This window comes from Erpetoichthys calabaricus, chromosome 12, assembly GCF_900747795.2.
Source record: "Erpetoichthys calabaricus chromosome 12, fErpCal1.3, whole genome shotgun sequence".
In the NCBI taxonomy this organism is placed as follows: Eukaryota; Metazoa; Chordata; class Cladistia; order Polypteriformes; family Polypteridae; genus Erpetoichthys; species Erpetoichthys calabaricus.
Window position 1 is genome coordinate 159,176,688 of NC_041405.2, and position 27,805 is coordinate 159,204,492.

General features: G+C 44.0%; 1 protein-coding gene across 1 annotated transcript in view; it reads left to right on the forward strand.

The window, feature by feature from the left end:
- The first annotated feature begins 3,559 nt into the window (after window positions 1–3,559).
- efna2a (ephrin-A2a) overlaps window positions 3,560–27,805 on the forward strand; it is a 311,101-nt gene continuing 286,855 nt past the window's right edge. Inside the window, exon 1 of the mRNA XM_028816627.2 lies at window positions 3,560–4,815. Within this exon, the coding sequence (XP_028672460.1) occupies window positions 4,691–4,815 (125 nt within the window). The 5' untranslated portion in view covers window positions 3,560–4,690. The remainder of the gene's footprint in view (window positions 4,816–27,805) is intronic.

A 27,805-nucleotide genomic window follows, 5' to 3' on the forward strand; every position in this document is an offset into this window, starting at 1 on the left:
ATTTTTCGGCAAAGAGATCACAGCTACGTTCTCGCCCCTGATAGCAAACCCAAAAATATTGTATATCAAGAGGCCCTCGGATACAAAAGCTATCAATATAAATTCTTCTCAATACAAATTATTACATTTTATTTTAATTTTTTGATTGATTTTTAAAGTTTGTCCTGTGTCCCTACTACTTGGGCACAGCCAGGGGGTACAGCTAGTATTTGATAAATGACAGTGAGGAGTCCAGAGTCACGCAGAGTTTCCTGATCGTGACTGATGGTGATAGGGTGACGTCTTCAAGAGCAACACTCAGAGACAAGTCTGAGGAAGAAGAATCAGAAGACAAGAACAGGAAATCTGACTTTGAAAGATTAAGTTTAAGATGATGAGCATTCATCCAGGAAGAGATGACAGACAGAAAGCTGGAGATCTGGGCTAAAACATCCATCCATCCATCCATTATCCAACCCGCTGAATCCGAACACAGGGTCACGGGGGTCTGCTGGAGCCAATCCCAGCCAACACAGGGCACAAGGCAGGAACCAATCCCGGGCAGGGTGCCAACCCACCGCAGGACACACACAAACACACCAAGCACACACTAGGGCCAATTTAGAATCGCCAATCCACCTAACCTGCATGTCTTTGGACTGTGGGAGGAAACCGGAGCACCCGGAGGAAACCCACGCAGACACGGGGAGAACATGCAAACTCCATGCAGGGAGGACCCGGGAAGCGAACCCTGGCCGCCCGGGCTAAAACATGTGGGTTGTAAAAGAGAAACGAGAGAAAGAAAGATCTGTGATAGGAGAAGCCATGGAAAAAAAAAACATTGCCTAAGGAGCGGATGTAGAAAGAAAAGAGAAGTGGGTCCAGCACGGGTCCTTGAGGCCCACCTGTGGAGAGTTTCGTTGGAGAAGACGAGGAGAGAGAACAGGAGAAACAAAAGGATTAGTCAAAAAGGTAGATCTTGACTGATTAACAGAGTCAGAGTCTTTATTGTCATTGTAACAAATACAACAAAATTAGGAGCAGTCCCTGCGGTGTCAAACTATAAATAAAATATAATTAAACAAAGGACAAGAAGGATAAGAAGAAATAAGGTAGAACACAAACATTCAACATAAGGCCTTATTTGCACATGAACACTATTGCACAAGATGTCACCTATTGCAGTACTGCATTGGAGGTGATTAGGTGGCAATAACAGTATCAAAAGATGATGGAAGGTCAAGAAGGATAAAGACAGAGGAAAGAGAAGTAGCTTGAGCAGATCTATGAGCATCTGGAACTGCAGTCTTAGTAGAGCAAGGATCTCAAACTCCAGTCCTGGAGGGCCACAGTGGCTGCAGGTTCTCATTCTAACCCTTTTCTTAATTAGTGACCTGTTTTTGACTGCTAATTAACTCCTGTTCCTTTCATTTTAATTGACTCGTTTATTAAGAACATCTTCATCGTTCCTCTGAATTGCTTCATTTCTTTCCTTAAATGGAAAAGAAACGTGAAGTGAGGGAGCCAACAGAAGGCCCACTAAGTCAGGGCCTCAAACTCCAACCAATTTCACTCCAACCAGCTGCTTAATTAGGCGCAGGTGTCTTATTGTTAATTAAACCCGTTCTTTAATTCGATGGCTTGTTGCTGCTCTCAATGTTCAATGGCAGACATTTCCAAAATTGTCGAGTTCTGGTCAAATGTTTTGTGGACCTGAGCAGACCAACATTCCTGAGACCTTCATCTTTCTTTGTGTTCAGATATTGAATGATGGTCACAGTTTTGGTTCATTTTGTATCCAGAGGCATAGATAGGGTTTTCAGCGCCCACGGACAACTGAAGATTTCGCACCCCCTCTTGTTTGCCAAAATGCAATGGGGAAGGGAAATTTGGCGCCCCCTGGATGCCACGTCCGGAGACAGATGTCCCCCCTTGCCACGCCACTGTTTGTATCTCACTATTGTCAGTCAGTCATTGTCCAACCTGCTATATCCTAACTACAGGGTCACGGGGGTCTGCTGGAGCCAATCCCAGCCAGCACAGGGTGCAAGGCAGGAACAAATCCCGGGCAGGGCACCACCCACCAAGCACACACTAGGGACAATGTAGGATCGCCAATGCACCTAACCTGCATGTCTGTGGACTGTGGGAGGAAACCCACGCAGACACGGGGAGAACATGCAAACTCCACACAGGGAGGACCCGGGAAGCGAACCCGGGTCTCCTAACTGCGAGGCATCAGTGCTACCACTGTGCCACAGTGCTGCCATCTCACTATTGTTTGACTGCTAATTAAGGAAAAAGAAGCAATTATTGGGTCAGGGTCTTCAAGAGCAAGTCAATTAAAACAAATTCAAAAGAAGTTAATTAGTAGCAAAATCACTGGTCAACAAGCGTTTTGCTACTGGGAGTCATTCACCTTTACTTTAACAGGTTTCACTTGCTGACTCCAAATCTGAAAACCGTTTTCATCCAGCACGTCCCGTGTTTTAGTTATGATGTTCCAGGACTGGACAGTAAAGGTGGATAACCATCCATCCATTATTCAACCCGCTATATTCTAACTACAGGGTCACGGGGGTCTGCTGGAGCCAATCCCAGCCAACACAGGGTGCAAGGCAGGAAACAAACCCCGGGCAGGGCGCCAGCCCACCGCAGGGCACACACATACCAAGCACACACTAGGAACAATTTTGGATCACCAATGCACCTAACCTGCATGTCTTTAGATTGTGGGAGGAAACCCACACAGACACGGGGAGAACATGCAAACTCCACGAAAACTTTCCCAACCCTACTCTTAACCATAGTGTTAATAACATCACGGACATATAATGCAAAGCGATAACCTCCGAAGAGCGGCGCTCTGGAGGTCTGCGTCTGGACTCTACTGAGTTCGAACCCACGCATGCCCTCTGGTGGTGACCATGAGATCTGCAGCGTTAATGTGTGCAACTACAGTCCTGCAACGCTGTTTTGCTTTGTAAATCTGCTCCTGATGATGATGAGCCCCACCTATACAGAGTAGAGAGATAACTTCCAGGCCTTTATATAAAATAATAATATTTTTAAACGTTAATATGAGAGAAGAGTACTTCATTTCACATTAGACTGTCCACGAGAGAGTTTTATTAGAGTGCTATTAATATTTAATTAGTTATACAATGCTAAAATCATCCCGCATTGATGTGAGACAGTAGAAGCAAAAACTTTCTCAGTGTCAATAAATAATCCTGCCGTTAGCAGCAAAGCGCAATGGAGTTTTAAAAAAATAGCGTCCTTTGCAAACTATAAAAAATGGATGAACTGATGTAACTGTGTTCATCTTCTCGCGCTAGCAATGCCAAGATTATAATAATAACCATATGCATATATATATATATATAGAGAGAGAGAGAGAGAGAGAGACGCACAAAAAGCCCCGGCGTGCAGGCAGAATTAAGAGAGACAGAATGAAAGAATTAAAAAAGAAGAAAATGAAATTGATTCTTCCGTTCCAGTAGACAAACCCCCCCCCCCCCCCCCCCCCCCCCCCATCCTTTGGAAATGGGCGTGCGGAGCGCTCACGGGCACGTTCTTGTGTATGCGTGCGTGCGGGTGTTCGTACGGGTACGCGCTCTAATGTCAGCAGCGCCTAAGCTACCGCTCACACTACCGGCGGCGCTCCGCGCGTCTGGACGGACACCGGACTCTCGTGCGTGCTGCACTCCTTAACTTCGTGCCGTTTGAACTGCGTGCACAGTTTGCATCAGCCAGCTGGGTGAGAAGCAGTTATTTGTTTTTTTTTTAATTTATTTTTCCTCCTCTTGCCTGCGCTTCTTCAAGTGAACTTTCCATGACGGACTTGCTTCGGCTCTGACTCCTCTACAGCCGGGTTTGGATTTGCATGCTGATGCCAGAGAGCAGCGGGATTGCAGTTTAAAAGAGGGATGCAAAACGGGGAACATTTGTCACTTTAAAGGAGTCGAGTGGCCAACCTGAGCGAATTTGGATTACCTGATGACTCTTCAAAAGGTGCATTTAGCCTTCGGTCCCACAGACCGAGATCGCGGATAACAAACGGACCCGTAAGTGCAGCGCAAAAAACAAAAAACGGGATGTAAAATTCGGGAAGACATGAAAAAGAACTGAGTAAAGCGCGCTACCTTTATGTTTCAGAGACGGCTAACTGCACGGATGCCTTAAAAACGGAACAAAAGTTTCCAAAAATTGTGCTACGCGGACGATGGATTTAAAGGGGAAATCGTAAATTGCCGGTACGTATCATCGGCGCATCACCGAGGACTTTTTTTGCGAAAGCTCTCGGACGGAATGGCTTCAGCAGGCGGACACTTGAAAGTATCTGCTTCGAAAAAGAGGGCGCAGAAAACGGCCGTTGCTGTTCTGCTTGGACGGTTCTAGAGTGACGAGAGCTGATTGCGGTGGTCGCACCAATTCTCTTGGCTCTAGGAAAGGAAAAATTGGCTACCTGTCTGCCCCATACCTGTAGAGCTGCGTATGACGAGGAGTATCCAGCCTTTTGCCCCATGCTGGTTCCGAAGACACGTGAGCGCTCCTCTGTTTCCTGACACCGGGTATTCGACGGACTGTGCGATTTAATGGTCATCATTGACCACTCGACGATTGTTGGAAAATAAAACTTTTGCTGGGGTGGGGAATTCCTCAAAGCGACCTGAATCACTTCCCTTGCGCCGATCTTGTGCGGGCCATAATGGTTCAGCTGGAGTTGTCTCTACTGGTTTTCAGCCTTATGTCCTGGTTCTTCGTTTGTGCGGACGATGCTGGCAAAGTGATTTCTGACCGGTACGCCGTCTACTGGAACAGCACCAACCCCAGGTAAGCTCGTACACGGTGGGAATTTCCACACGGGGGGGTTGGTTTGTACTTGACGGGTGGATTCAGGTGATGGGTTATGGGTTGAGTAGGGACGTGGAACGTACAGCTTGGTCAAAGAGACCAGTAAGTAGCAGCGTGCAACTTTAGATCTGCGCAAGCCCTGTGACTTCGGCTTTGGATTATTTTGGGATGCACCTGGGGGTTGAATTTGCTTCAGTTCTCCACGTCTAACGAGTTTACCAGGTGTGTGTCAGCGAACTGCCAGAATAAAACCAAAGGAAATCACGGAGCTCGACTCGGGGTGCCAGTCTCGGATTTGGACACCGCAGCAGCGGCTTCACGTCCCCCACCACAACCTGGCTGGCCTGTTTTGTAGTATATGAGATTTTAAACGTTTGAAACTGTAAATACTCCATAACCACACACCGATAGTCATCTCCAGGGGAGATTTGCTTTGATCGTTCCTAGTTCGCTATGGGTCACTGGGCGCCAGACAGCCCATCCTGTCCACATCTCCGCTACTTTGCAACTGGCAAATGATCTGCGTCGCGCGTAGACGCATTCGAAGGAAATAAAGAGAGAGGGAGAGAGGGAATCTTGCAGCTTTTATAATTAATAATTCAGCGAAACCGCCCTCGCAGTTGTATCGTTAGCCTAATTTATGAGGACTATTGGAAGAGAGCAATGAAATGTGATTTGGGGACTCGTTTTCTTCCACTGGCACTCGTATATTTGATGTGCTGCCTTTTCATTTCAAATAAATTACTTGATTTCATGAAAATAGCCGTTTAATGACAATTCAATTCCTCTTGTGTCTTTGTGATGAATAAGACAAACCCAACAAATCGAGAAATTCCTTGATGGCCAATTAAAGGATTTCTCTTCTGAGGAAGAAGCTATTTGTTTCGATAGCAGCAAGACGCCTGGTTATGTGGTGCCAATGAGCGTCGTCTGTATGTCCTTCTGTCAGCCTGTCACCGGCTCTCCAAAAGTTTTGTTCACCTCCACGCCAAAAGACAAAGCGAGTGAGGACGCGTCCCTTCTGCTTCTGTTTGGAGCCCTTGATTTGGCAGTCGCCGTATAGCTTGCACTCGCGCATCAGGGCATGTTGCCTATCTTTAACAGGAGAGAAGGCTGATCGATTCTCGCGTGTCACCGGAGGTCACTAAGCGGAGTGCGGCTCAGTGAAAGCGAACGGAGCAACTGCAGGGCGTGTGGCTGTTTATCCATGGCTGGAGAGGCTGCCGGGCGACTCGTAACTGGAGGCAGTAACTAGACAATCTCAAAAAGAGAAACGGACTCCATGATAAGCCGAAAAAAGGCTGCAAAAAAAAAAAAAAAAAATCTCAGCAAATATGTAGCCCGAATAACTTTACGAACAAAGCACACAGAAAAGAGCAGATTTACAGAAAAGACCTCCGCGGCAAGCTGGGTGGCCATTCGGGCTAAAAAATAAATGAAAAAGTGGGCAGCAGTTAAAGTCGCGTGTGTCTGGAAAAGCGCAACAACAACAAAAAAATATGGAATTGAATGCGTGGAATCGGCGGGAGGAAAGTGGAAAGCCGCTCGGTAAACGTTAGTTGGCATTTCTGGAAGTTCGGCTAAAAAAGTTTGATGGGTTGGAATTTAAAAATTAAAAAAAAAAAAAGTAAGAAGCAAGACATTTGTATTGTGGCATTACAGTGCTGTGAGCGCCGTTGTTTTCAGGAAAGATTGTATTGAAACTTGAGCGAAAGACAAGGGCGAGGAGAAAAACACAAAAGGGTAGTTGTTTTGTTGGCACCGGTGGGTCCACTCAGTGGACACGTTAAATGTGCCAGTAGGTTATTCACACCTGAAGAACAGACAGCGTGTGATGAATGTCTAGTTGGGGGGGAAAAAATCAAGAAAAGTAAAGAAGGACTGATTTCAGGTGGACGTCTGAATTCTTCCCAAATGTTTGATTGTTTTACTTGGCACATCGCACTGACAAAGTCACAAACACGACGGATAAAACTTAACTAGCTGGGTCTCTTTTGGACTAAATGTGTCCAGGGCGTGATTCATGTACTGTATGTAGGTATGTATGTATACACTGTGCCTGTGTGTGTGTGTGTGTGTGTGTGTATTACAGCATGCATATTTATGTGTGTACGTATGTGATAAAAGGCTTTTTTCAACGCTGAAAAGGAAGGTTAAAAACACAACATTTTGGGTACCCAACAAGCGATTAGTGTGAATAAATAGAGAGAAAAAGAGAGAGAGCGGTATGTTTAGAAATATACGTATAATAAATGTACGTTTGTATAGTATATATATATATATATATATATATATATATATATATATATATATATATATATATATATATATATATATATACACACATTTATATATAGGGCACAAAAAACATTCTAAGGCCGTGATTTGGATATTCATATCACACTCTTGACAAAAAAAAAATCAATCAAATTTTTTAATTGATTGATAAAGTCGATAAAAATGTAACACTTTGGTTATATAAAAAAATGACATGAACAGGTAAAGAAAATCCCAATACGCAATATTATAACGAGCGTCCGCAGTTTGGTGCTTTGTTTGAGGGTCTGCATAATAAAACTTTCAACAAAGAATTTTAAAGAAGTTTGTTATTGTATTATAACCCTTTTTGTATACTTAAAAGGACAATATCTTTTTTTTTTTATTATTTGGGCAGTTTAAAAGCAAATATTTGGGTGGGAAAGTGTGTGTGTCTGTCTGCGTGTGTATTTGTAATAAATTTGAGGAATAATTATTTGTTAAATTAAAGTTACCAACTGATCGTAAGTCAGGAAAGGAATTTCGAATGTATTTTTTAGTTAATTTCAACTCCTTTCTATTTATCTATCTATCTATATGAACTTTTATATGTACATATGCTGTTTATCAGTCTTTTATATAAAATATCTATCTACCTATTTATTATATAGTGCTTTTTATATGTACATTTACTAATTATTAGTCTCTTATTCAGTCTATCTATTAAATACTGTCTTTCATATGAAGATTCTTTTATATTAAAAAGACTTTTATATAAAATATCTATCTATCTATCTATCTATCATATAGTGCCTTTGTATATATACTATTTATTAGACCTTTATGTAAAATATCTACCTCACTATCTATTACATTGCACTTTTAATATGTAAGTTTGCTAATTATCAGTCTATTATTTAATCTGTCCATTGTGTTTTTCATATGTAGGTTTACTATTTTTTTTTACAATATCACACTATGTCATTTACTATATACTATTTATTTACTATATCAGATATCCATCTCTCTGTTCACTGCGTTTTCATAATGTATGTTTACTATTTATCAGCCTTCTGTATAAAGTATGTATTAATCTATTATATAGTGCCTTTCATATCTATCTATCTATCTATCTATCTATCTATCTATCTATCTATCTATCTATCTAATAGTGCCTTTGTATGTATACTATTTATTAGATATTTATGTAAAATATCTACATAACTATCTATTACATTGTGCTTTTTATGTACGTTTACTAATTGTCAGTCTTTTATTTAATCTGCCTATTGTATAGTGTTTTTCATATGGACGTTTACTATTTATTTACTATATCAGGTATCTATCTATCTGTTCACTGTGTTCGTGTTCGTTTACTATTTATCAGCCTTCTGTATTTATTAATCTGTATTATTAATGTTATATAGTGCCTTTCCTATCTATCTATCTATCTATCTATCTATCTATCTATCTATCTATCTATCTATCTATCTATCTATCTATCTATCTATCTATCTATCTATATAAGCTGTTACTGAAAAGAAGCTAAACTGTATACATTTGAATCTTCTTCTGTTAAGCAGAGAAGAAACAGCTCTTGGCTATAAAAGGTTCATGGGGGATGGTTTTGTGGGGGGGGGGGGGGGGGTCAGAGAAAGAAACTTTTTTCGGACTTTTGTGGCTAATTGAAATGAACTCGGTCTCGAAGAGGCTAACATTAGCATAGGGAACAACAAAAGAGCCCCGCAGGACCTTTGTCTTTGTCTTTGTCTTTGTATTGCACAGTGGAGGAGGGCTCAGAAAGTGCGCACTGCCAGAGGAGGGAATTCCTTGCAAGTTGACCCAAAACTTAAGTTCAATGGATTTCGCAGATTATTATTTGTCGATCAGAAAGTGACAAGAATTTGATGTAAAGTTAGTTTGGATTCTCGGTGAATTTATTGAATTATTTGAAATCTGTTTTCCACTGGTAAACTGTTTCAACTATCATTATGATGATGATGATGAATGTGATACTGTAGTTGATTTTTTTTTCTTGTATTAAAGCCCCCCGCTCCAAGCTAAGCCCCCCAGCTCGCACACTCCGGAGTTTCTAGTTGCTTTTTCTATGGCTTTAGCTGGCGGCTTGTTTTCAGGGTGGCCGCCAGCCTCATTCTGCAGAGCGGCCTTTTATATTAAGAGGGCCATCGCGGTGCATTTCGCAGAAAGCCGAGTGCCGCTGTCTTGATGGGCAAACACAAAGCCTGGAAGGTGAAAGTGCAGGAGGTTACTGAAATGAATTGGAGAGCCGGGCCGCCCGAGAGCCTTCGCTCGTCCCTCGCTCTCCCAGCCATTTGTGCGTCGGCCGCGGTGCGTGAACGTTTGTCTTCATTTTGATTTCCTGACGGCCTCTTTTTGCACTTTTTTTTTTTTTTTTTTTTGATTCCACGTAATTCTTAAAACGCTGGCAGTTGTCCTGGAAATGAGTTTATATTTGATTGCCGTTCGGTGATTTGTAACTGAACTCTACAAGTTAAGATTATTTTTTTAAGTAACGCCTTTTTGAAATTTAAAACGATTTGGGAAACCTGAAACTGTCGAAAGGTGTTTGTCACCAGCAGTCCCGTCGGATTATTCACTGCAGCAGTGGAGGGATCAGTCACTTGAAAAGAATATTAAACGAATCCATAGCTAACCTTGACGAGAAAGAAAGAGAGAAAGAAAAAGAGAAAGAAAGAAAGAAAACCAGCGGAGAATCTTGCGTGTCATCTGCGTGACCCCTGCATTCCATTACACCGAATCCTCCTTGTAGCACAAGATAACCTAAAAACGAAACTTCTTCCACTCTCGCTGTTTTTCGATTTTAAAGGAGGGATAGATGGGCAGAGTAGGCGTGTGGCGGCTCCTTCTGTCGCTTTTTTTCCCTTTTCTTTATTTTTTAAATCCCAGGACAAGCGCTGTCCCAGATTTCAAAAAGAAGATCCGAATCTTGTCCGACTTCTCGCAGGGACTTCATCATGCTGGCAAATCCCTTATGTGCCTCACTTTCATGAGGACACGCGACCCCATGTTGAGTGGACTTGAGGAGATCACTGACCGGCCAGGTCTCACTCTCGATCTGTTCTGGAATGTGCGGCTGTGTGAATTGGACAAAAGTGGGAAATCACTGAAGAATAGTCGGACAAGCCGGGGCTGCTGTGTGGCAGTGAAGTGACAGTTGTGACAAGTTGGTGACATCAGGGCTCATCGGTATTTGCACTTCTCTACCATTCATTCATTCATTCATTTTTCAAACCTGCTTACCTCAATACGTCAGCCGTTAGATCTCGGCATACAAATCGTTCTTTAAATTTTATTTTTCTTTCAGGTTTCTGTTCAAAATGGGTCATTTTTTTGACAGTTTCACCCTCAATGGAGCTTATTTACAGCATACGGTATATTTAAATATGTATAATTACTATTAATCAATCAAAGCTTTATTGTCGAGTACAGTGTACCCTGGTAATGAGATTCGCTTTTGAGTATCCTGAAATGTTCCAACTTCTATCTATCTATCTATCTATCTATCTATCTATCTATCTATCTATCTATCTATCTATCTATCTATCTATCTATCTATCTATCTATCTATCTATCTATCTATCTATCTATCTATCTATCTATCTATCTATCTATCTATCTATCTATCTAATCCTGCTGACTATGCTATCTATCTATCCTGAAGCTCAGCAGGTTCAGGCCCAGCCAGTACTTTGATGGGAGACCATCCCGGAAAAGCGTGGGTTGCTGCTGGAAGAGTGTTTTTTTTAGGGCTAGCAGGGAACGCTGACCCTGTGGTCTGGATGTGGATGTGGTGACAGGGACACTGCTGTGCTGTAAAAATGGCACCATCCTTCGGATGAGATGTAAAAATACAAGGTCCTGACTCTCTGTGGTCATTAAAGATCCCTGGACATCCTTCATAAGGAGTCGGGTGTATCCTGATTTCCTGATATCCATGTCATTCTGGCCCCCCTAATCACCCCCTGTCTCTAATTGTCTTTCTCTTTCATCCCTTCACCACCTAACAGCGACTGTGTGGTGAGCATACTGGTGCAAAAATGGCTGCCGTCGCGTCATCCAGGTGGGTGCTGCAGATCAGTGGTGGTTGAAGTGGCTGCCCACTCCCTGAAGCACCTTGAGCAGTGAGAAAAGTGCTATATAAACATAAAGAATTATTATTATTAAGATAAAGAATCGATGGGCCTAATCAACAGCACCTCTGACTCACGAAGACATGAGTGAAGATGGTGCAGTGACCTGGACAGGAGAGATGGCGTCACGTTTGTCGTGGCAAGTGAGGTGTCAAAAGGAAGGATGGAGGTTGGTATAGATCATGGAATAGATAGATAGATAGATAGATGTCAAAGGCACTATATAATAGATAGATAGATATATACTTTATTAATCCCAAGGGGAAATTCACATACTCCAGCAGCACCTTACTGATACAAAAAACAATATTAAATTAAAGATTGATAATAATGCAAGTAAAACAGATAATAACTTTGTATAATGTTAATGTTTACCCCCCCGGGTGGAATTGAAGAGTCGCATAGTGTGGTGGAGGAACGATCTCCTCAGTCTGTCAGTGGAGCAGGACGGTGACAGCAGTCTGTCGCTGAAGCTGCTCCTCTGTCTGGAGATGATCCTGTTCAGTGGATGCAGTGGATTCTCCATGATTGACAGGAGTCTTCTCAGCGCCCGTCATCGCTCTGCCACATATGTTAAACTGTCCAGCTCCATGCCTACAATAGAGCCTGCCTTCCTCACCAGTTTGTCCAGGCGTGAGGCGTCTTTCTTCTTTATGCTGCCTCCCCAGCACACCACTGCATAGAAGAGGGCGCTCGCCACAACCGTCTGATAGAACATCTGCAGCATCTTATTGCAGATGTTGAAGGACGCCAGCCTTCTAAGGAAGTATAACCAGCTCTGTCCTTTCTTACACAGAGCATCAGTATTGGCAGTCCAGTCCAGTTTATCATCCAGCTGCACTCCCAGGTATTTATAGGTCTGCACCCTCTGCACACAGTCACCTCTGATGATCACGGGGTCCATGAGGGGTCTGGTCCTCCTAAAATCCACCACCAGCTCCTTGGTTTTGCTGGTGTTCAGGTGTAGGTGGTTTGAGTCGCACCATTTAACAAAGTCCTTGGTTAGGTTCCTATACTCCTCCTCCTGCCCACTGCTGATGCAGCCCACGATAGCAGTGTCGTCAGCGAACTTTTGCACATGGCAGGACTCCGAGTTGTGAGAAAGAGAAAAGTACAGAGAAAGTCCAGTCCCCTGTGGCGCTCCTGTGTTGCTGACCACAATGTCAGATGTGCAGTTCCCAAGACGCACATACTGAGGTTTGTCTGTAAGATAGTCCACGATCCATGCCACCAGGTATGAATACATAGGATGAATGTATGAATACAATAGGAATACATACTTTGTAAGAGCACATTCACGGCCAAGTGCGGGTGCCATGAGCTGTGGCTGTGAGCTTTACTAAAAGTGCAAAGGACGGTGACACTGTTACCATTGCCAGTCACTCTGTGGAGCTGTGACTAAGAAATGTCACGAGTCCCCTTTACCACTATTGATATTGCGCCCTGAAGAAATGCACAGTAATTTGACTGCTTAAACGATCTCGACACTCAGACTCCCACATTCAAAAGCCATTGGAAACCCCAAGGACACCCACCGGCACTTCGTGAAACTGCAAGGGGAACCTTCTGAAACTCCAAGGTGGACCACCTCTCTGCTATCAATGGTGACACACACACACACACACACTCGGGAAGCTACAACCTCCTGTGGTCCCCAAATATTTAGTATAATAAATGGTGGTCTCCACTACACAAAGAGGCTGAACTGTTCTACATAATGGGTGGGCTGCTTGCCTTTCAGCCACATTTAAAAGATATGGAAATACTTTCTGTCTCACCTTCCCCCACTGTACAAATATACCCGGGCAATGCTGGGCACTTTGGCTAGTAAATAAATACAAATGGCCAACTACCTGACTAACTAAACAAATCGATCGACCAATCAATCAATCAATACATACACTCTCCAAAATAAAGTGGCTCATCAGAGCGATGCCATAGGGTGGGGTGCCCATTCTGATCCTGGAGGGCTTCAATGGCTGCCTCTTTCTCCATCGGTGACTGATTTCTGCTCTTCGTACCCCTTAAGTTTTAATTGGTGCGTGTTTTTAAGACTCGGACCACTGAATTTTTCTTAATTTTCAGCCAAGCAAAAACGAGATGTGAAGTTCGTGAGCCAAAAGATGACCAGCAAAGTCGGAACCGCAAACTCCAACCAATTCTACTCCAATCAGTTTCTTAATGAGAAGTCGCCTCTCGTCGTTAAATGAACTTGTTACTGAACTCCCTGCCCTGTCGGTGCCCTCAAACTCTGCCACAGCTGACATTTCCAGAACATTCTTTTCTCACGGAGCACCATCACCGTGTTTTGTGGGCCTGAGCAGATCAGCGTAACGGAGGCCTGCACCTTTCTTTATTTTCAGATGTTGCATGATGGGCGCAGGTTTTGCTCGTTTTGGATCTCGTTATTGCTTGGCTGCTAATTAAGGAAATAAAGAAACAATTAAGGGGTCCGAGTCTTAAATGAAGCAAAAGTCGTTAATTAGCAACCAAAACTGGTCGCAAATTAAATAAAGGGTACAGATGAAAAACTCTGTAAGATCAGAGTTGGACACCCCTGCTATGGTGGGGAACCATTTCTGGTTGCCAAAAGAAACGTCCACGTGAAGTTTCCAGAGAGACAGATCCTTCATTTTTTTAGATCTGTAAAAAGGTTCCATAATATTCATAAATATGTGAGAACGGATTGGTGAAATGCCAGCGGATTCTTGATTTTTAAAGGACTCGGTCAGGTTCTCCTGATCTGTTAGCAGCGTCGTCTCCAAAATATCACGTCAAGCCCACCCACACATCCATGCTGCCAGTAGTCATAATTCTTGTTGGATTTTAGGGAGTTCATCACATCCTGTACCCAACCAGTATGTCAGACGGTATCCCCTTAATATGTTACTCTTTAGACGTGGGGGCCATCCATCATATCCTGCAAGTTCTCCTACTGTTCATGAAAGATCTCTGCTTTGTCCACACAAGCATTTCATGTCCAAAGATCCCTATACAGAAGGAAATGGCTCTTTGCAGAGGAGCGGTTCAGTGAGCCATCGACTCGACGATGACACCGCCCACCCATTTGTCCATCTCTGGCACCCCGTGTCTTGGTGGGAGAGCAGCCCAGTTTAGGAAAGGCATTTGATACTGGATAAAGGATGAGATAAATGGATGGAATGAAGGAGCCTGTGGAAAGGGGTGGTAGCAATTGGGGGCTCATGAGGGCATGCAATCCTCAATCACGCTGCTTCACTTCTGGTTTGGACTCCACATGGTAAACCATGTGCAGGAAATTACACGACTCTGGGTGGACCCCTTTGCTGGGATGGTCGTTTGAGTCGAGCTTAGTCAGGACCTCAACTCTGACTGTGCTGCCATGGGTGGCCCCTATCAGGAGAGCACAACACCCCGATGGCATCCATCAGAGGACCATTGATCACGCAAACCGCTCCAGCACAGTAAGGCGCGGACTCAGCGTAGCCGACGAGGAACCACCCAAACCTGTTCAAGTACTGTCTGTCACTGAACTAACATTTTTACAACTGTATTTCATTTATTTCTTAATCTTCCAACTCTAGTGGGACATCCACATTGTTAGAAGATGTCGTGTCCCCTACACTCGTGCGCCCAAAACCAGACCTCCCCCAGCACGTCGCCATCTTGAACTTGATGTTGAAATTGCTATGGATGTCTCTTGGTGTTCCGTCTCGATACATAATAAGTAAATACAATTAAACAACACAATAACTTACGATAAAAGAGACCAGCACAACAACATATACAGTGGTGTGAAAAACTATTTGCCCCCTTCCTGATTTCTTATTCTTTTGCATGTTTGTCACACAATATGTTTCTGATCATCAAACACATTTAACCATTAGTCAAATATAACACAAATAAACACAAAATGCAGTTTGTAAATGGTGGTTTTTATTATTTAGGGAGAAAAAAAAATCCAAACCTACATGGCCCTGTGTGAAAAAGTAATTGCCCCCTGAACCTAATAACTGGTTGGGCCACCCTTAGCAGCAATAACTGCAATCAAGCGTTTGCGATAACTTGCAATGAGTCTTTTACAGCGCTCTGGAGGAATTTTGGCCCACTCATCTTTGCAAAATTGTTGTAATTCAGCTTTATTTGAGGGTTTTCTAGCATGAACCGCCTTTTTAAGGTCATGCCATAGCTTCTCAATTGGATTCAGGTCAGGACTTTGACTAGGCCACTTCAAAGTCTTCATTTTGTTTTTCTTCAGCCATTCAGAGGTGGATTTGCTGGTGTGTTTTGGGTCATTGTCCTGTTGCAGCACCCAAGATCGCTTCAGCTTGAGTTGATGAACAGATGGCCGGACATTCTCCTTCAGGATTTTTTGGTAGACAGTAGAATTCATGGTTCCATCTATCACAGCAAGCCTTCCAGGTCCTGAAGCAGCAAAACAACCCCAGACCATCACACTACCACCACCATATTTTACTGTTGGTATGATGATCTTTTTCTGAAATGCTGTGTTCCTTTTACGCCAGATGTAACGGGACATTTGCCTTCCAAAAAGTTCAACTTTTGACTCATCAGTCCACAAGGTATTTTCCCAAAAGTCTTGGCAATCATTGAGATGTTTCTTAGCAAAATTGAGACGAGCCCTAATGTTCTTTTTGCTTAACAGTGGTTTGCGTCTTGGAAATCTGCCATGCAGGCCGTTTTTGCCCAGTCTCTTTCTTATGGTGGAGTCGTGAACACTGACCTTAATTGAGGCAAGTGAGGCCTGCAGTTCTTTAGACGTTGTCCTGGGGTCTTTTGTGACCTCTCAGATGAGTCGTCTCTGCGCTCTTGGGGTAATTTTGGTCGGCCGGCCACTCCTGGGAAGGTTCACCACTGTTCTGTGTTTTTGCCATTTGTGGATAATGGCTCTCACTGTGGTTCGCTGGAGTCCCAAAGCTTTAGAAATGGCTTTATAACCTTTACCAGACTGATAGATCTCAATTACTTCTGTTCTCATTTGTTCCTGAATTTCTTTGGATCTTGGCATGATGTCTAGCTTTTGAGGTGCTTTTGGTCTACTTCTCTGTGTCAGGCAGCTCCTATTTAAGTGATTTCTTGATTGAAACAGGTGTGGCAGTAATCAGGCCTGGGGGTGGCTATGGAAATTGAACTCAGGTGTGATACACCACAGTTAGGTTATTTTTTAACAAGGGGGCAATTACTTTTTCACACAGGGCCATGTAGGTTTGGATTTTTTTTCTCCCTAAATAATAAAAACCATCATTTAAAAACTGCATATTGTGTTTACTTGTGTTATATTTGACTAATGGTTAAATGTGTTTGATGATCAGAAACATTTTGTGTGACAAACATGCAAGAGAATAAGAAATCAGGAAGGGGGCAAATAGTTTTTCACACCACTGTACATAGATTGCATGGAGGAATCCAGAAAAGAGAGAGATGAATCAGACTTTGTTTAACCGGAGTGACTTGCAGTAGGACAGAAGCCCTTGAGGTGTCTAGTAGGCCTCGATTTCAGTCACCACTAACCTTTCTTTAAAAGAGATGGCTACCTGGGTGAGTATTGTCCATGATTCCTGGTCTGATATGTTTCCTGACCCAGTGATGTCCATTGCTCCTCAATGGAGTCCACTTTCACTTCCAAAATCCTTTCTGCTGTGTGAATAGCGCACTGCAGGTTTGTGTTTGGAGTGAGCAGATGAGCCACCATGCCAGACTGTTATGGTTGGGGTAATTGGGGAAGCTTTCAGTGATAGCTCTGTAAAACTGGACCAGTTATCAGGTACGTTTTAAGTCGATGGAGAAAAAAACTGTGCTGCTGAACTCTCTTGATGAGAGTAGTTCTGTTCTTATCCAAGTTTAGACTGTGAGTGATGGTGGGGCCAAGAAATTCGAATGATTCCACCCTCTACATAGTGACACCATTTATACTTAGGGTTGGAAGGGGTGAGGAATGTCTCCTAAAATCCACAGTCATTTCTACCATTTTTTAGGAATTCAGGTTTCGATTGTTGAGGGAACACCAACTGGCCACCTGATCCACCTCCATCCAATATAAGAGAGGAGACCATTCGCTCCTTGAAGCCCGTTTGTTTCCTAATAGCTAAGCTGTCCCCATATCTTATTCATATCCTTCTTAAAGGTCATTGAGGTTTCTGCTTCAACTCCACACCTCGCTAGTTGGTTCCAGAGTCCCACAACTTTCTCTGTAAACAAGTGTTTCTTGGCTTCTCCTTAATGTCCACTGGTGTCCTCAAGAACGTGAAATAATGTGACTGGATCTCCTTTTTCAATGCCTTTGAGGATTTTAAACACCTGGATGAGGTCTCCTCCGCTCAAGACTAAATTGGTTTCATTTTTTGGTATGGCACATCACTCCCATATATGATCAGGCTATTCAGGATGGGCGTGGTCAATGGAGGTGCAGTCATTACAACATTAGGACAATCTGAATGAGAGCAGGCCATTCAGCCCAACGAAGCTCGCCCATGTTGTATTCACTTAACTGTACCAAAATAACATCAAGTCAAGTTTTGAAGGACCCGAAGGTCTACCACACTACTTGGTCACTTATGTCATGTGTCTGTGGTTCTCTGTGTGTAGGAAAACTTTGTAATGTGTGCGCAAAATTTTCCTTTAGGATGTTTCCAACTGGTGTAGAGAGGGAAAAGGACAGGAGGCAGAACACACCCAGAAGGAGCGCCATGTTCAGGCATAGAGGACTTGACTGATATTCACCCATCTTCACTGGCCAGCGTCTGTTCCTTAGGAAGTCAGAGATTCAGGGGCTTGTGGCATTGTCCACATCCATACTGAGATGTTTGCTATGGAAAAGCTCTGGTTCAATTGTGTTAAATCCACAGCTGAAATCCACAAATAAGATCCTGGCCTAAGTAGCTGAGGTGACTAAAAGTGCCACCAATTAACAGATTTGTGAAATGCTGATTTTTACAGGACTCTTGCTAAGCTCCGGTTATCCCAATCTGTTTGGCTTCAGGGGGTCATTTAGGTTGGCTAGGCAACCCCAGATATATCTTGTCAAGTCCAACCACGCATCCCTGCTGTTGAGTTTAATGTTGGATTCTGGGGACTTCATCACATCATGTGCCCCTTACTATTTCAGATGTCTCCCCTTAATGTCTTGTTCAAAAATATCGGTTGTCCCATCTTCTCTTGTGAGGTCACCTACTATACATTCAAGACTTCTGTTTTGTCCCACAGAACCTTTCCAAAGGCCAAAGAACCAATTTCACGTCCAAAAGACCAAATGGCTCTTTGTCAAGGACAGCATCCAGGAGGAACCCCGTGACTCAGTAAAGTGCCTCTTTAAGACTGTACCTCAATTATTTCTTTATCTCCCTCGTATGAGCAGGGCATTAGAACTTTGTTAGACATTTTTGTGCCTCCTGCACTCATTCATGCACACCCAGACACCCTCCACACGTCACCCTCTGCGCTCCACGTCCAGTCTGGAGTCCAGTTGGCAGACCTGCTGCACCAGCCCCTTCACTAATGAGGGTTTCATTCTTCTCCACCATACCTCGATAAAGTTTAAGGTGACCGCAGCCCTGCTGAATTTCACAGACTTCACAAATTAGTAATCTGTCTTCTTATTTTTCTCATCCTGTGTGATGATCTGTTTAATGTTTAATTATGAAGGGCATGATATTCAACTAGCTGTGACGTATTTTATATGGATTTTCTTCTATTGTCTGGACCCTCTAATTCCATTGAAGAGTTGCTGCAAGTCAGAGTAGAACTTGGTAGGTGAGCCCGTTTTACTTGGGGGGCACCCCCTTGACAAGGCCTCATCACTGGGCTCCCAGGGCACACACGTGACTCCATACCTCATGCAGAATACAGAAGACAACTCTCTTAACCCATCAAGCCAAAGGTAAACTCAGGTGGCTCCAGGTCTCTAACTTGACAGGACGTCTTGTCTTCCATTTTGATATCTGTAAGGGATGGCTGGCAGCCTTACCAGGCTGGGATGCCAACGAGATGGAAGGACTGGGGAAGAGAGTGTGCACACGGCATTATCCCCCCGGAGTACTAGATGGCAGCCCGCCCCCCTGCCTTGAATTCCCACAAGGCAGCATGGGACATGTTGTTCTTTGACTCCGCCCTGTTGGGTTCCACAGGGTGCCACTAGAGGGTGCTGCAGGGACTGGGTAGCTCAATTTCATGGGGTTTCCATCTCACCTGGAATTGCTTTCAGACCCTGGAAGACTGGAAATACTCCTGGGTGGGAGATAAAAGGAGCTGCCTGCCTCAGATGGACAAGCCAAAGGTGGGTGGAAAGGTGGACAAGGGCTAGTGAGGAAGAGTAGAGGAGGCAGGGACCAGTGAGAGATAGAGAAGAAGACAAAGAGTGTGCTGTCTTATGTTTTATTGTACTTGTGGAAGTTGTGGCAAGAAACGTGCATTGCGGAAGAGTTTCCCACAATAAAAGACTCTTTGTGCTTTTAACTTGTGTTGGGTGTTTGGGGAGCTGGAATGCCCCCTGGTGTCCACCCATCTCATTCAGTGAGTACCCAATCCAGAATGGGGCACCACTTCCATTGTAGCGTATACACAGTCGTTCATCGAGACTGGCATCAGGACAGTTTAGACTTTGCAGTCAACCTTTTGATGTTTGGGGAATTCAGAGGAAAAAAATTACAAGGGCAGTGGGAGAAGGGGTAAGCTCGATGGCTCCTGCAGGCTTGGATTTGAACCCGGGTCCTTAGAGGTGTGAGGCAGCAGTGATAAAATGTCTGTGAAAATTAGCATATAAATGAATGCTCATCATCAAGGACTGGTTTTTACCTTTTGCCCATTGTTGCCGGGGTAAACTCTGGGACCCCTGTAACCTGAACTGGAATTACTGGGATGGGGAATGGGACGTATACAAGTAATAATAATAAAAGTAAGAATGTGTATATAGCTCCTTTTTCAAATTCGAGGTTGCTACACATCACACTAAATAACAAAACAATACAACACAGATCCAACAATGAAGCAACAAAAACAGAACACATTTTTAAAAAATTGAGACCGCAAATCACACAACAAAAAAACAAATATAAAATGAATGAAAACAAAATCTGCATGAACTACGACAGCGGTTCTCAAACTGTGGGGCGTGCCCCCCTAGGGGGGCGCAAAGTAACAAAAAAAGGGGCGCGAATGTTGCCATCTGTGGCGTAATTTCGCTATTCGTAGGGAAATTTTAAACTTGTAGCAGTGTCTCGGCAGCAAAAAATATAGGAATAAATTTTATTAGGGTTTTAAAAAAAAACGTTAGGGGGGGCACGATTAAGGTTGAGAAACGCTACTACGAGTTAAGAAAAGCACTGGCAGCAAAAGAAGGGACTTTGTAGCAAGTAGGCAGACAGCGGGGCCTTAGTGGATTGGACACCGAACCAGAAATGAAAAGTTTGCCACTCCAAGGTGTGATGTCCCTGAGAGCGTCATTTAGCCTGCCTGCTCTCAAGCTGTGTTCTTGTAAACGTGCCCTGGCACAGTGTTCACTATAGTAGTGTGAAATATTAAATTCATTCATTTTAAGTGCTGTGAAATATAAAATTCAGTCCTCATTTTCCACCGCGAACTGATCCAGAGTTCAGAATTCAGAGTTCTCTGGATCAGTTCGCAGCCAAGTATGAAGTGGCTGGGATGGGAATCAGCACCTCCAAATCCGAGACCATGGTCCTCAGCCGGAAAAGGGTGGAGTGCCCTCTCAGGGTTGGTAGCGAGATCCTGCCCCAAGTGGAGGAGTTCAAGTATCTTGGGGTCTTGTTCACGAGTGAGGGAAGAATGAAGCGTGAGATCGACAGGCGGATCGGTGCGGCATCTGTAGTGATGAGGGCTCTGCATCGGTCTGTCGTGGTGAAAAAGGAGCTGAGCCGCAAGGCGAAGCTCTCAATTTACCAGTCAGTCTACGTTCCTACCCTCACCTATGGTCATGAGCTATGGGTAGTGACCGAAAGAACGAGATCGTGAATACAAGCGGCTGAAATGAGTTTCCTCCGCAGGGTGTCTGGGCTCTCCCTTAAAGATAGGGTGAGAAGCTCAGTCATCTGGGAGGGACTCAAAGTAGAGCCGCTGCTCCTCCGAAACGAGAGGAGTCAGATGAGGTGGCTCGGGCATCTGATCAGGATGCCTCCTGGACGCCTCCCTGGTGAGGTGTTCTGGGCACATCCAACCGGGAGGAGGCCCCGGCGAAGGCCCAGGACACGCTGGAGGGACTATGTCTCTCGGCTGGCCTGGGAACGCCTTGGGATTCTCCCGGAAGAGCTAGAAGAAGTGGCCGGGGAGAGGGAAGTCTGGGCATCTCTGCTCAAGCTGCTGCCCCCACGACCCAACCTCGGATAAGCGGAAGACAATGGATGGATGGATGGATGGATGGATTTTCCACTGCTTATTCGAAGGCAGGTCACAAGGACAACAGTTTTAGCAATGAGGCCCAAACATCCTTCTCCCTGGCCACACTTGTCAACTCATACTGTGAGATTCCAAGGCATTTCCAGGCCATCGAGCAGACATAATCCTCCCAATGAGCCCTGGGTCTCCTCCCAGCTGGCTATGCCCATAAAACCTCCACAGGGAGGCGTCCAGGAGGCACCCGTATCACCTTAATTGGCTCCTCTCGATGTGGAGGGTCAACGGCTCTACTCCGAGCCTCTCCTGACTCTCACCCTGTCTGTAAGGGAGAGTCCCCCCGACTCTGAGGAGAAAGCTCATTTTGGCCACTTGTGCCCGCAATCTCATTCCTTTGGTTGTTACACAACGCTCATGACCATAGGTGATGGTAGGGATGTAGATTGACTGGTAAATCGAGATCTTTGCCTTCTGACTCGGCTCCTTCTTCAGCACTGCAGATCGGTATGGCATCTTCATATCTACACTCACCGCCCCAATCTGTTTGTAGATCTCGCCCTCCCTTTAACACCCTTCACTCATGAACAAGACCTCCTTGAGGTAGTAACTCGCCTCGCTTCCCACTCGGAGAGGACAGTCCACCCTTTTCCCTACTGAAGACCATGACCTCAGATTTAGAGGTGCTGATCTTCATTCCTACCACTTCACACTCGGTTGTAAAACTGTCCCAGTGCATGCTGGAGTAACCAATTCAAATAAGCCAATGGCCACATTTCAAAATGAGATACCACCATCTGGGAGCGCCTCGGTTTTATAGTCCCCGGCTGGAAGGGGCCGAGCTGGTGGCTCTCATTGGGCAGATTCTCTGCGCTGTGGATGGAGAAAGAGATGATACTATTAAGTGACATACCCCACTCGAGTCCTGGAGTAATCTCCCTTACCTTGGATGAGCCTGGAAGGAGACCTTCTGACATGCATGCGTGACAATATGCAGCATGTGTATGAAAATGTACTGTAAGAACAAGAGGAGACAATAAGAAGGGTTGGGACACCCGTGGGCAAACCCCATATATTCAAAATTCAAAAGTAAACAAAAAGAACGTTCAAGAAACATCTTTTCAGATGGGAGTCTGGCTCTGACCAACTCGAAGATATTGAAGCTTACGAGTTTTTGTACTTCTGGCAGGAAGAGGAGGTGGAAAGACAACAGAAGTGATGTCCGTGGTGGAAAGGCCGTCAATCTTCCGGTCTGCAAAGGGAGAAGAAGAGAAGACGTTGTCACACAGTGCCCACCCCTGGAGCGGCAGAGAATTACCATCACTGGAGACCTTAAACTGTCCCCTGTACGCACACATTTGACATTATATGTATAATCTATATATTTTAGCATTGTTGTGGTGCTGTCAAATGTCAAGAGGTATGCCTTGATTTCATGTCAGGGTCTCAGTGGCACCAGACAGTGGGACATTCCTTGCACATGATTGCTTGTCTGGCGGTTCTCCACACTTCGGCGTCAGCAGAATTGGCCTTCTGTGTTGTTGTGACATACAATTGGAGGTGGCACCGCTGTTTCTCCAAGGTCTGGATGAGCCCAATGAGGTCTGTGGGTTCTACCATGACTCCTATGGACATCCTGACGACTGCGTCACTGTCACAGTATGAAATGAAGCAAGGAAAGAATTCAACTGAGGGAAGACAAATAAAATTAAAACAAAAATAAGAAATGAAACTTAAAGATCAACAACTACAGCTGGATGATCCAAATTCTTTAGTTTATTGCTTTTTCAAGGTAGGAGCTCTGTCTCAACAGTGAATGACCTCGTCCAGTGGCTGGCAGGTTTGTATATCATGGAGCCTGGAAGAATTCCGGAAAAGAAGTTGACAGGTGACCTCACTAAAACATCTGAGTGTGCTTCAAAACTGCAGTGGAAAGGGAAGGCGACATTAGCAATGGCACCTCCCCCATATTGGGATGAAGTGGTACTGCTTATCTTATTAGAGCCCTGAGCCCCTGAAGGTGTCCCCTAAGTGCTTGTGTATGAGAGGTGAAACCGAAGAATGGGTCCAGCTTCGCGATTCGGTAGCTCCCCTGGATAACCAATTGGATTGCAGGTTTTTGTCACCTGCTTTACTTGACCTGAGCCACATAACTCCTCCCCCAGCCCTAATCTTAACCATAATGGAACCAGATGTTATCACTGATGTACGTATAATATAAAGTGAGTGGAGTGGAGCTCTGGTGGTCTGCAGCTGGAGTCTATTGAAAACTGAGGTCCTTACTCTCTGAGGTTGCATCTTTTGAAAAGAGTAAGCATGGTCAGGCCCGGCTTGTACTTGGATGGGAGACCACCTAGGAAAAGATGGGTTGATGCTGTAATAGGTGTTGGCAAGGCCAGCAGAGGGTGCTTACCCTGTGGTCTGTGTGTGGATCCCAGTGCCCCACTGGCAGTGACCAGGGTCACTGTGCTGTAAATATGGCGCCTTCATTTGAATGAGAGGTCCTGACTCTCTGTAGTCATTAAAAGATCCCTGACCATCTTTCGCAAAAGAGTAGGGTTGATCGGAATTTGCTGGCTAAATTGCCCATCACGGCCCCCATCTATTCTGGCCCCCCAAAACATCTATTATGTCTCTAAATGGCTAACTGTCTGTCTCACCCCTTCACCAACAGCTAAAGTGCGGTGAGCGTACAGGCGCAATAATGGATGCCATCACATCAACCAGGTGGGTACTACCCATTGATGGAGGTTGAAGGAGGCTGTCTATGTAAAGCACTTTGAGTAGTGAGAAAGGCACTATAGAAATGTAATTAGATAGACAGATGTGAAAGGCACTATATAAATAGACACATAAATTTGAAAGGCACTATATAAATAGATGGATAGATAGATATGAAAGGCACTATATAAACAGACACAAATGTGAAAGGCACTATATAAATAGATAGATGGATAGATAGATAGATGTGAAAGGCACTATATAATTAGATGGATAGATAGATGTGAAAGGCACTATATAAATAGACACATAAATGTGAAAGGCACTATATAAATAGATAGATGGATAGATAGATGTGAAAGGCACTATATAATTAGATGGATAGATAGATGTGAAAGGCACTATATAATTAGATGGATAGACAGAATTTTAGTTGTCCCCAGGGGAAATTTGGCTTTTAACAGAAGCTCTTTTAGAAATAATTATTAAGTGGAAAAATTCCACTAGATTTTGCTCTGTACAGATAAATAAATGCCCCACAGTTTATGAGAGTGAAAGAATATCACAATTTCAGTAACCCATCTTTATGCAGGAAATGGACACGTCACTTTTTTTGATTCTGACATTAATTGCTGCCCCTCATTTCCTCCTCGGTGGAGCAGATTTAAACGTGCATGGAGGAAGGTCCGCTGGGAGTTCCCCAGCAGTGCTTTCGTATTTTCCTTCATCCAGCTTTGCAGGTCAATCAACATCCGCCATCCCACCGCACGTGCGACATGGGCATACCGCACCTTCTTCACAACTTGTGACGAATCCCAAAGACGAAACCGTGACAAACACTAGTGGAGGACCGCAGGGGACTCCGTTTGCTTTGTAAATTGCGTTAGCTGTACTCACGTGTGCTGGGCCGTACTTTTCGGTATGCTTAGCGGACTGTCAGTTGGGAGAGGTGCCTTTCTTTCTTTCTTTCTTTCTTTCTTTCTTTCTTTCTTTCTTTCTTTCTGTCTGTCTGTCTGTCTGTCTGTCTGTCTGTCTGTCTGTCTGTCTGTCTGTCTGTCTTTCTTTCTTTCTTTCTTTCTTTCTTTCTTTCTTTCTCTTTTTTATACATTATATGCAATTCAAGGAGTGTGAAACCTAATTGTCAGCTGATCACGGATCTAAAAAAAAAACGCTGGGAGTGTGTGACTCCGTTTACACCGTCATGCCTGCCGGAAAACCTGAGCAGGAAGTGAAAAACCGAAGTGCAAGGTGACACCCCGCGTGGCTCCGGTGTCCTGCTTTATTCTGCCCTCTCCTCCCTTTTACTTTTCTGGTCGCTGATCACCTGAGGTCTTCCGCTTAACACACACGCACACACCCGAGCGCGCCTCGCTTTGACGTCTGTCGCTACCGCTTCAGTAGAAGCCAAAATGCTTCGAATGTACTGACTGAAATGAGCAGAACTGAATTTGATTTTTGGGATTTGGTGTTTATTAAATTCTGTTTATTTATTTTTAATACTGCATAATAATTATCAATTAGTATTAATTAAGGCAAGGTGGCACATTGGTTAAGGCTGCTTGTTCAGTACTGACTTGGGTGCCAATGTTATCTTAGTCACAGTCTGTATCGAGTCTCCATGTTGCTGTTCGTGTTCCTCTCACATTCAACAAATGACTCACAGCAGCCAGCCGTGTGTAACTGTGGCCAGAGACGAATGGCACCTCATCCAACGCTGGCTCTTGATGTCTGTGCCCAGTGCTGCTGACACAGACGATGGCTTCTTAGAAAACTAAGAAACAAAGTGGAATACAATAGTGGAGGTGATGGATCACTCCGTATTTCGAAACGCCAAGCAATTAACATTTTGCTCACTTTCCCAAGTTACATTTGCATTGTAAACAGCGCTGTGCAGAAATTTCCAGACCGTCTGAAAGATGATGGCCTGCAATAATATGAGCTTCATCTCAAACAGCTTAGTGTCGCGTCGTCCTCTAGCAGAACTTAAATGATTTATAAAGTGTATTCCTTACCAATCTGTGTTATATAGTGCATTGTCTTTCATGTACAATTTCATTCTTTTATATAATCTATTTATTATATAGTGCCTTTCAAATGTCCATTTACTATTCACCAGTCTTTCATATTATCTATCTATCTATCTATCTATCTATCTATCTATCTATCTATCTATCTATCTATCTGGTGCCTTTCATGTTTGTTTATTATTTATTATTTATTAGTATCGTTTATCAATCTATATGCATTATGTAGTGTCTTTCACGTATACTTTAATCAGACTTTACATAATCTGACTTTAATAGGTAAATTTACAATTTCAGTCTTTTATATAATTGATTCATTATATAGTGCCTTACAAATGTCTATTTACTATTTACAAGGGTTCACATCTATCTATCTATCTATCTATCTATCTATCTATCTATCTATCTATCTATCTATCATATAGTGCCTTTCCTGTCTATCTCTCTATGTATCATTTCTTTATTCACGTAATTTGTTTTTATTTCTAAATGGTTGTCTTTCTTTATTTTTATTCCATTTCTTTTTCTTTCACTTCTTGTAAATTACTTTGAGCTCCATGCCTTGTATGACAATGTGCTATTAAAATCTTAGTGTCCGCTGTTGTTGTGTCTCTTTCTGTCTGTCTCGCTGCCTGTCAGTGTCCCGTACCTTTCACGTCAGTCTCATTTACTGCGCCCGAGTCTACCCGCCGGCCCCCCTATCCCAGTGTAGCACCGTCCCTGTCCCACCGCTAAGACGTGGCCGGTTTGGTTTCCCAGTCGGTCTCTACGATGGGCTCCCTTCCCGTATTTCTGGTCGTCTTTTCATTTCCGTGCTGCTGGTCCTCGGCAGTTCCTTCTGTCCCCAGGATGAGAGAGGCGGTGATGATGTGGGCCGACTAAAAATGAATTTAATGACATTTGCACAAAAGATTTCTCCTGAGTGGCCCACTTGGTCAAATGAGTTTGAAATCCTCTCTGAGATGCACTAAGCTTTGTACGGATGGCTAGTTTATTCTAACAACGTGGCCCACTTTGAATCCCATTGTGTTTCTCTCTTGGCTTTTCCTCCAGCCCACCCCCGGCCATCTCTGCCCCCCACTCCATTGCGTGTAAACGAGTGATGCTGTAATCAACGAAGCCACGCAGGCCTGGAGTTTTTACAAATAACGCCAATTTTAAATCGGCCGGCTTAGGTGCCCACCACTTGGGTTTTTAAGCAGCCCCATTTAAATCCGAATCCTTTGTAAATCACGTCTTGTCAGAGGGCCTGCCGTTCTCGTGTTCTTGGACTAAACCTCGGCTGAGTAATCTTCCCAAACGCGGGCCGTTAATTAATTTTTTGTGTCTGTGGTCCACTCCATGTACGAATGGCCCCCTCTGTTCAGGTTGGCTGCTAATTAATTTTTTGGTATCATGAGGGAGGGCTCCACTTAAAGTAGCTCTGCCCCATGTGTGAAATTCTGCACACACAAT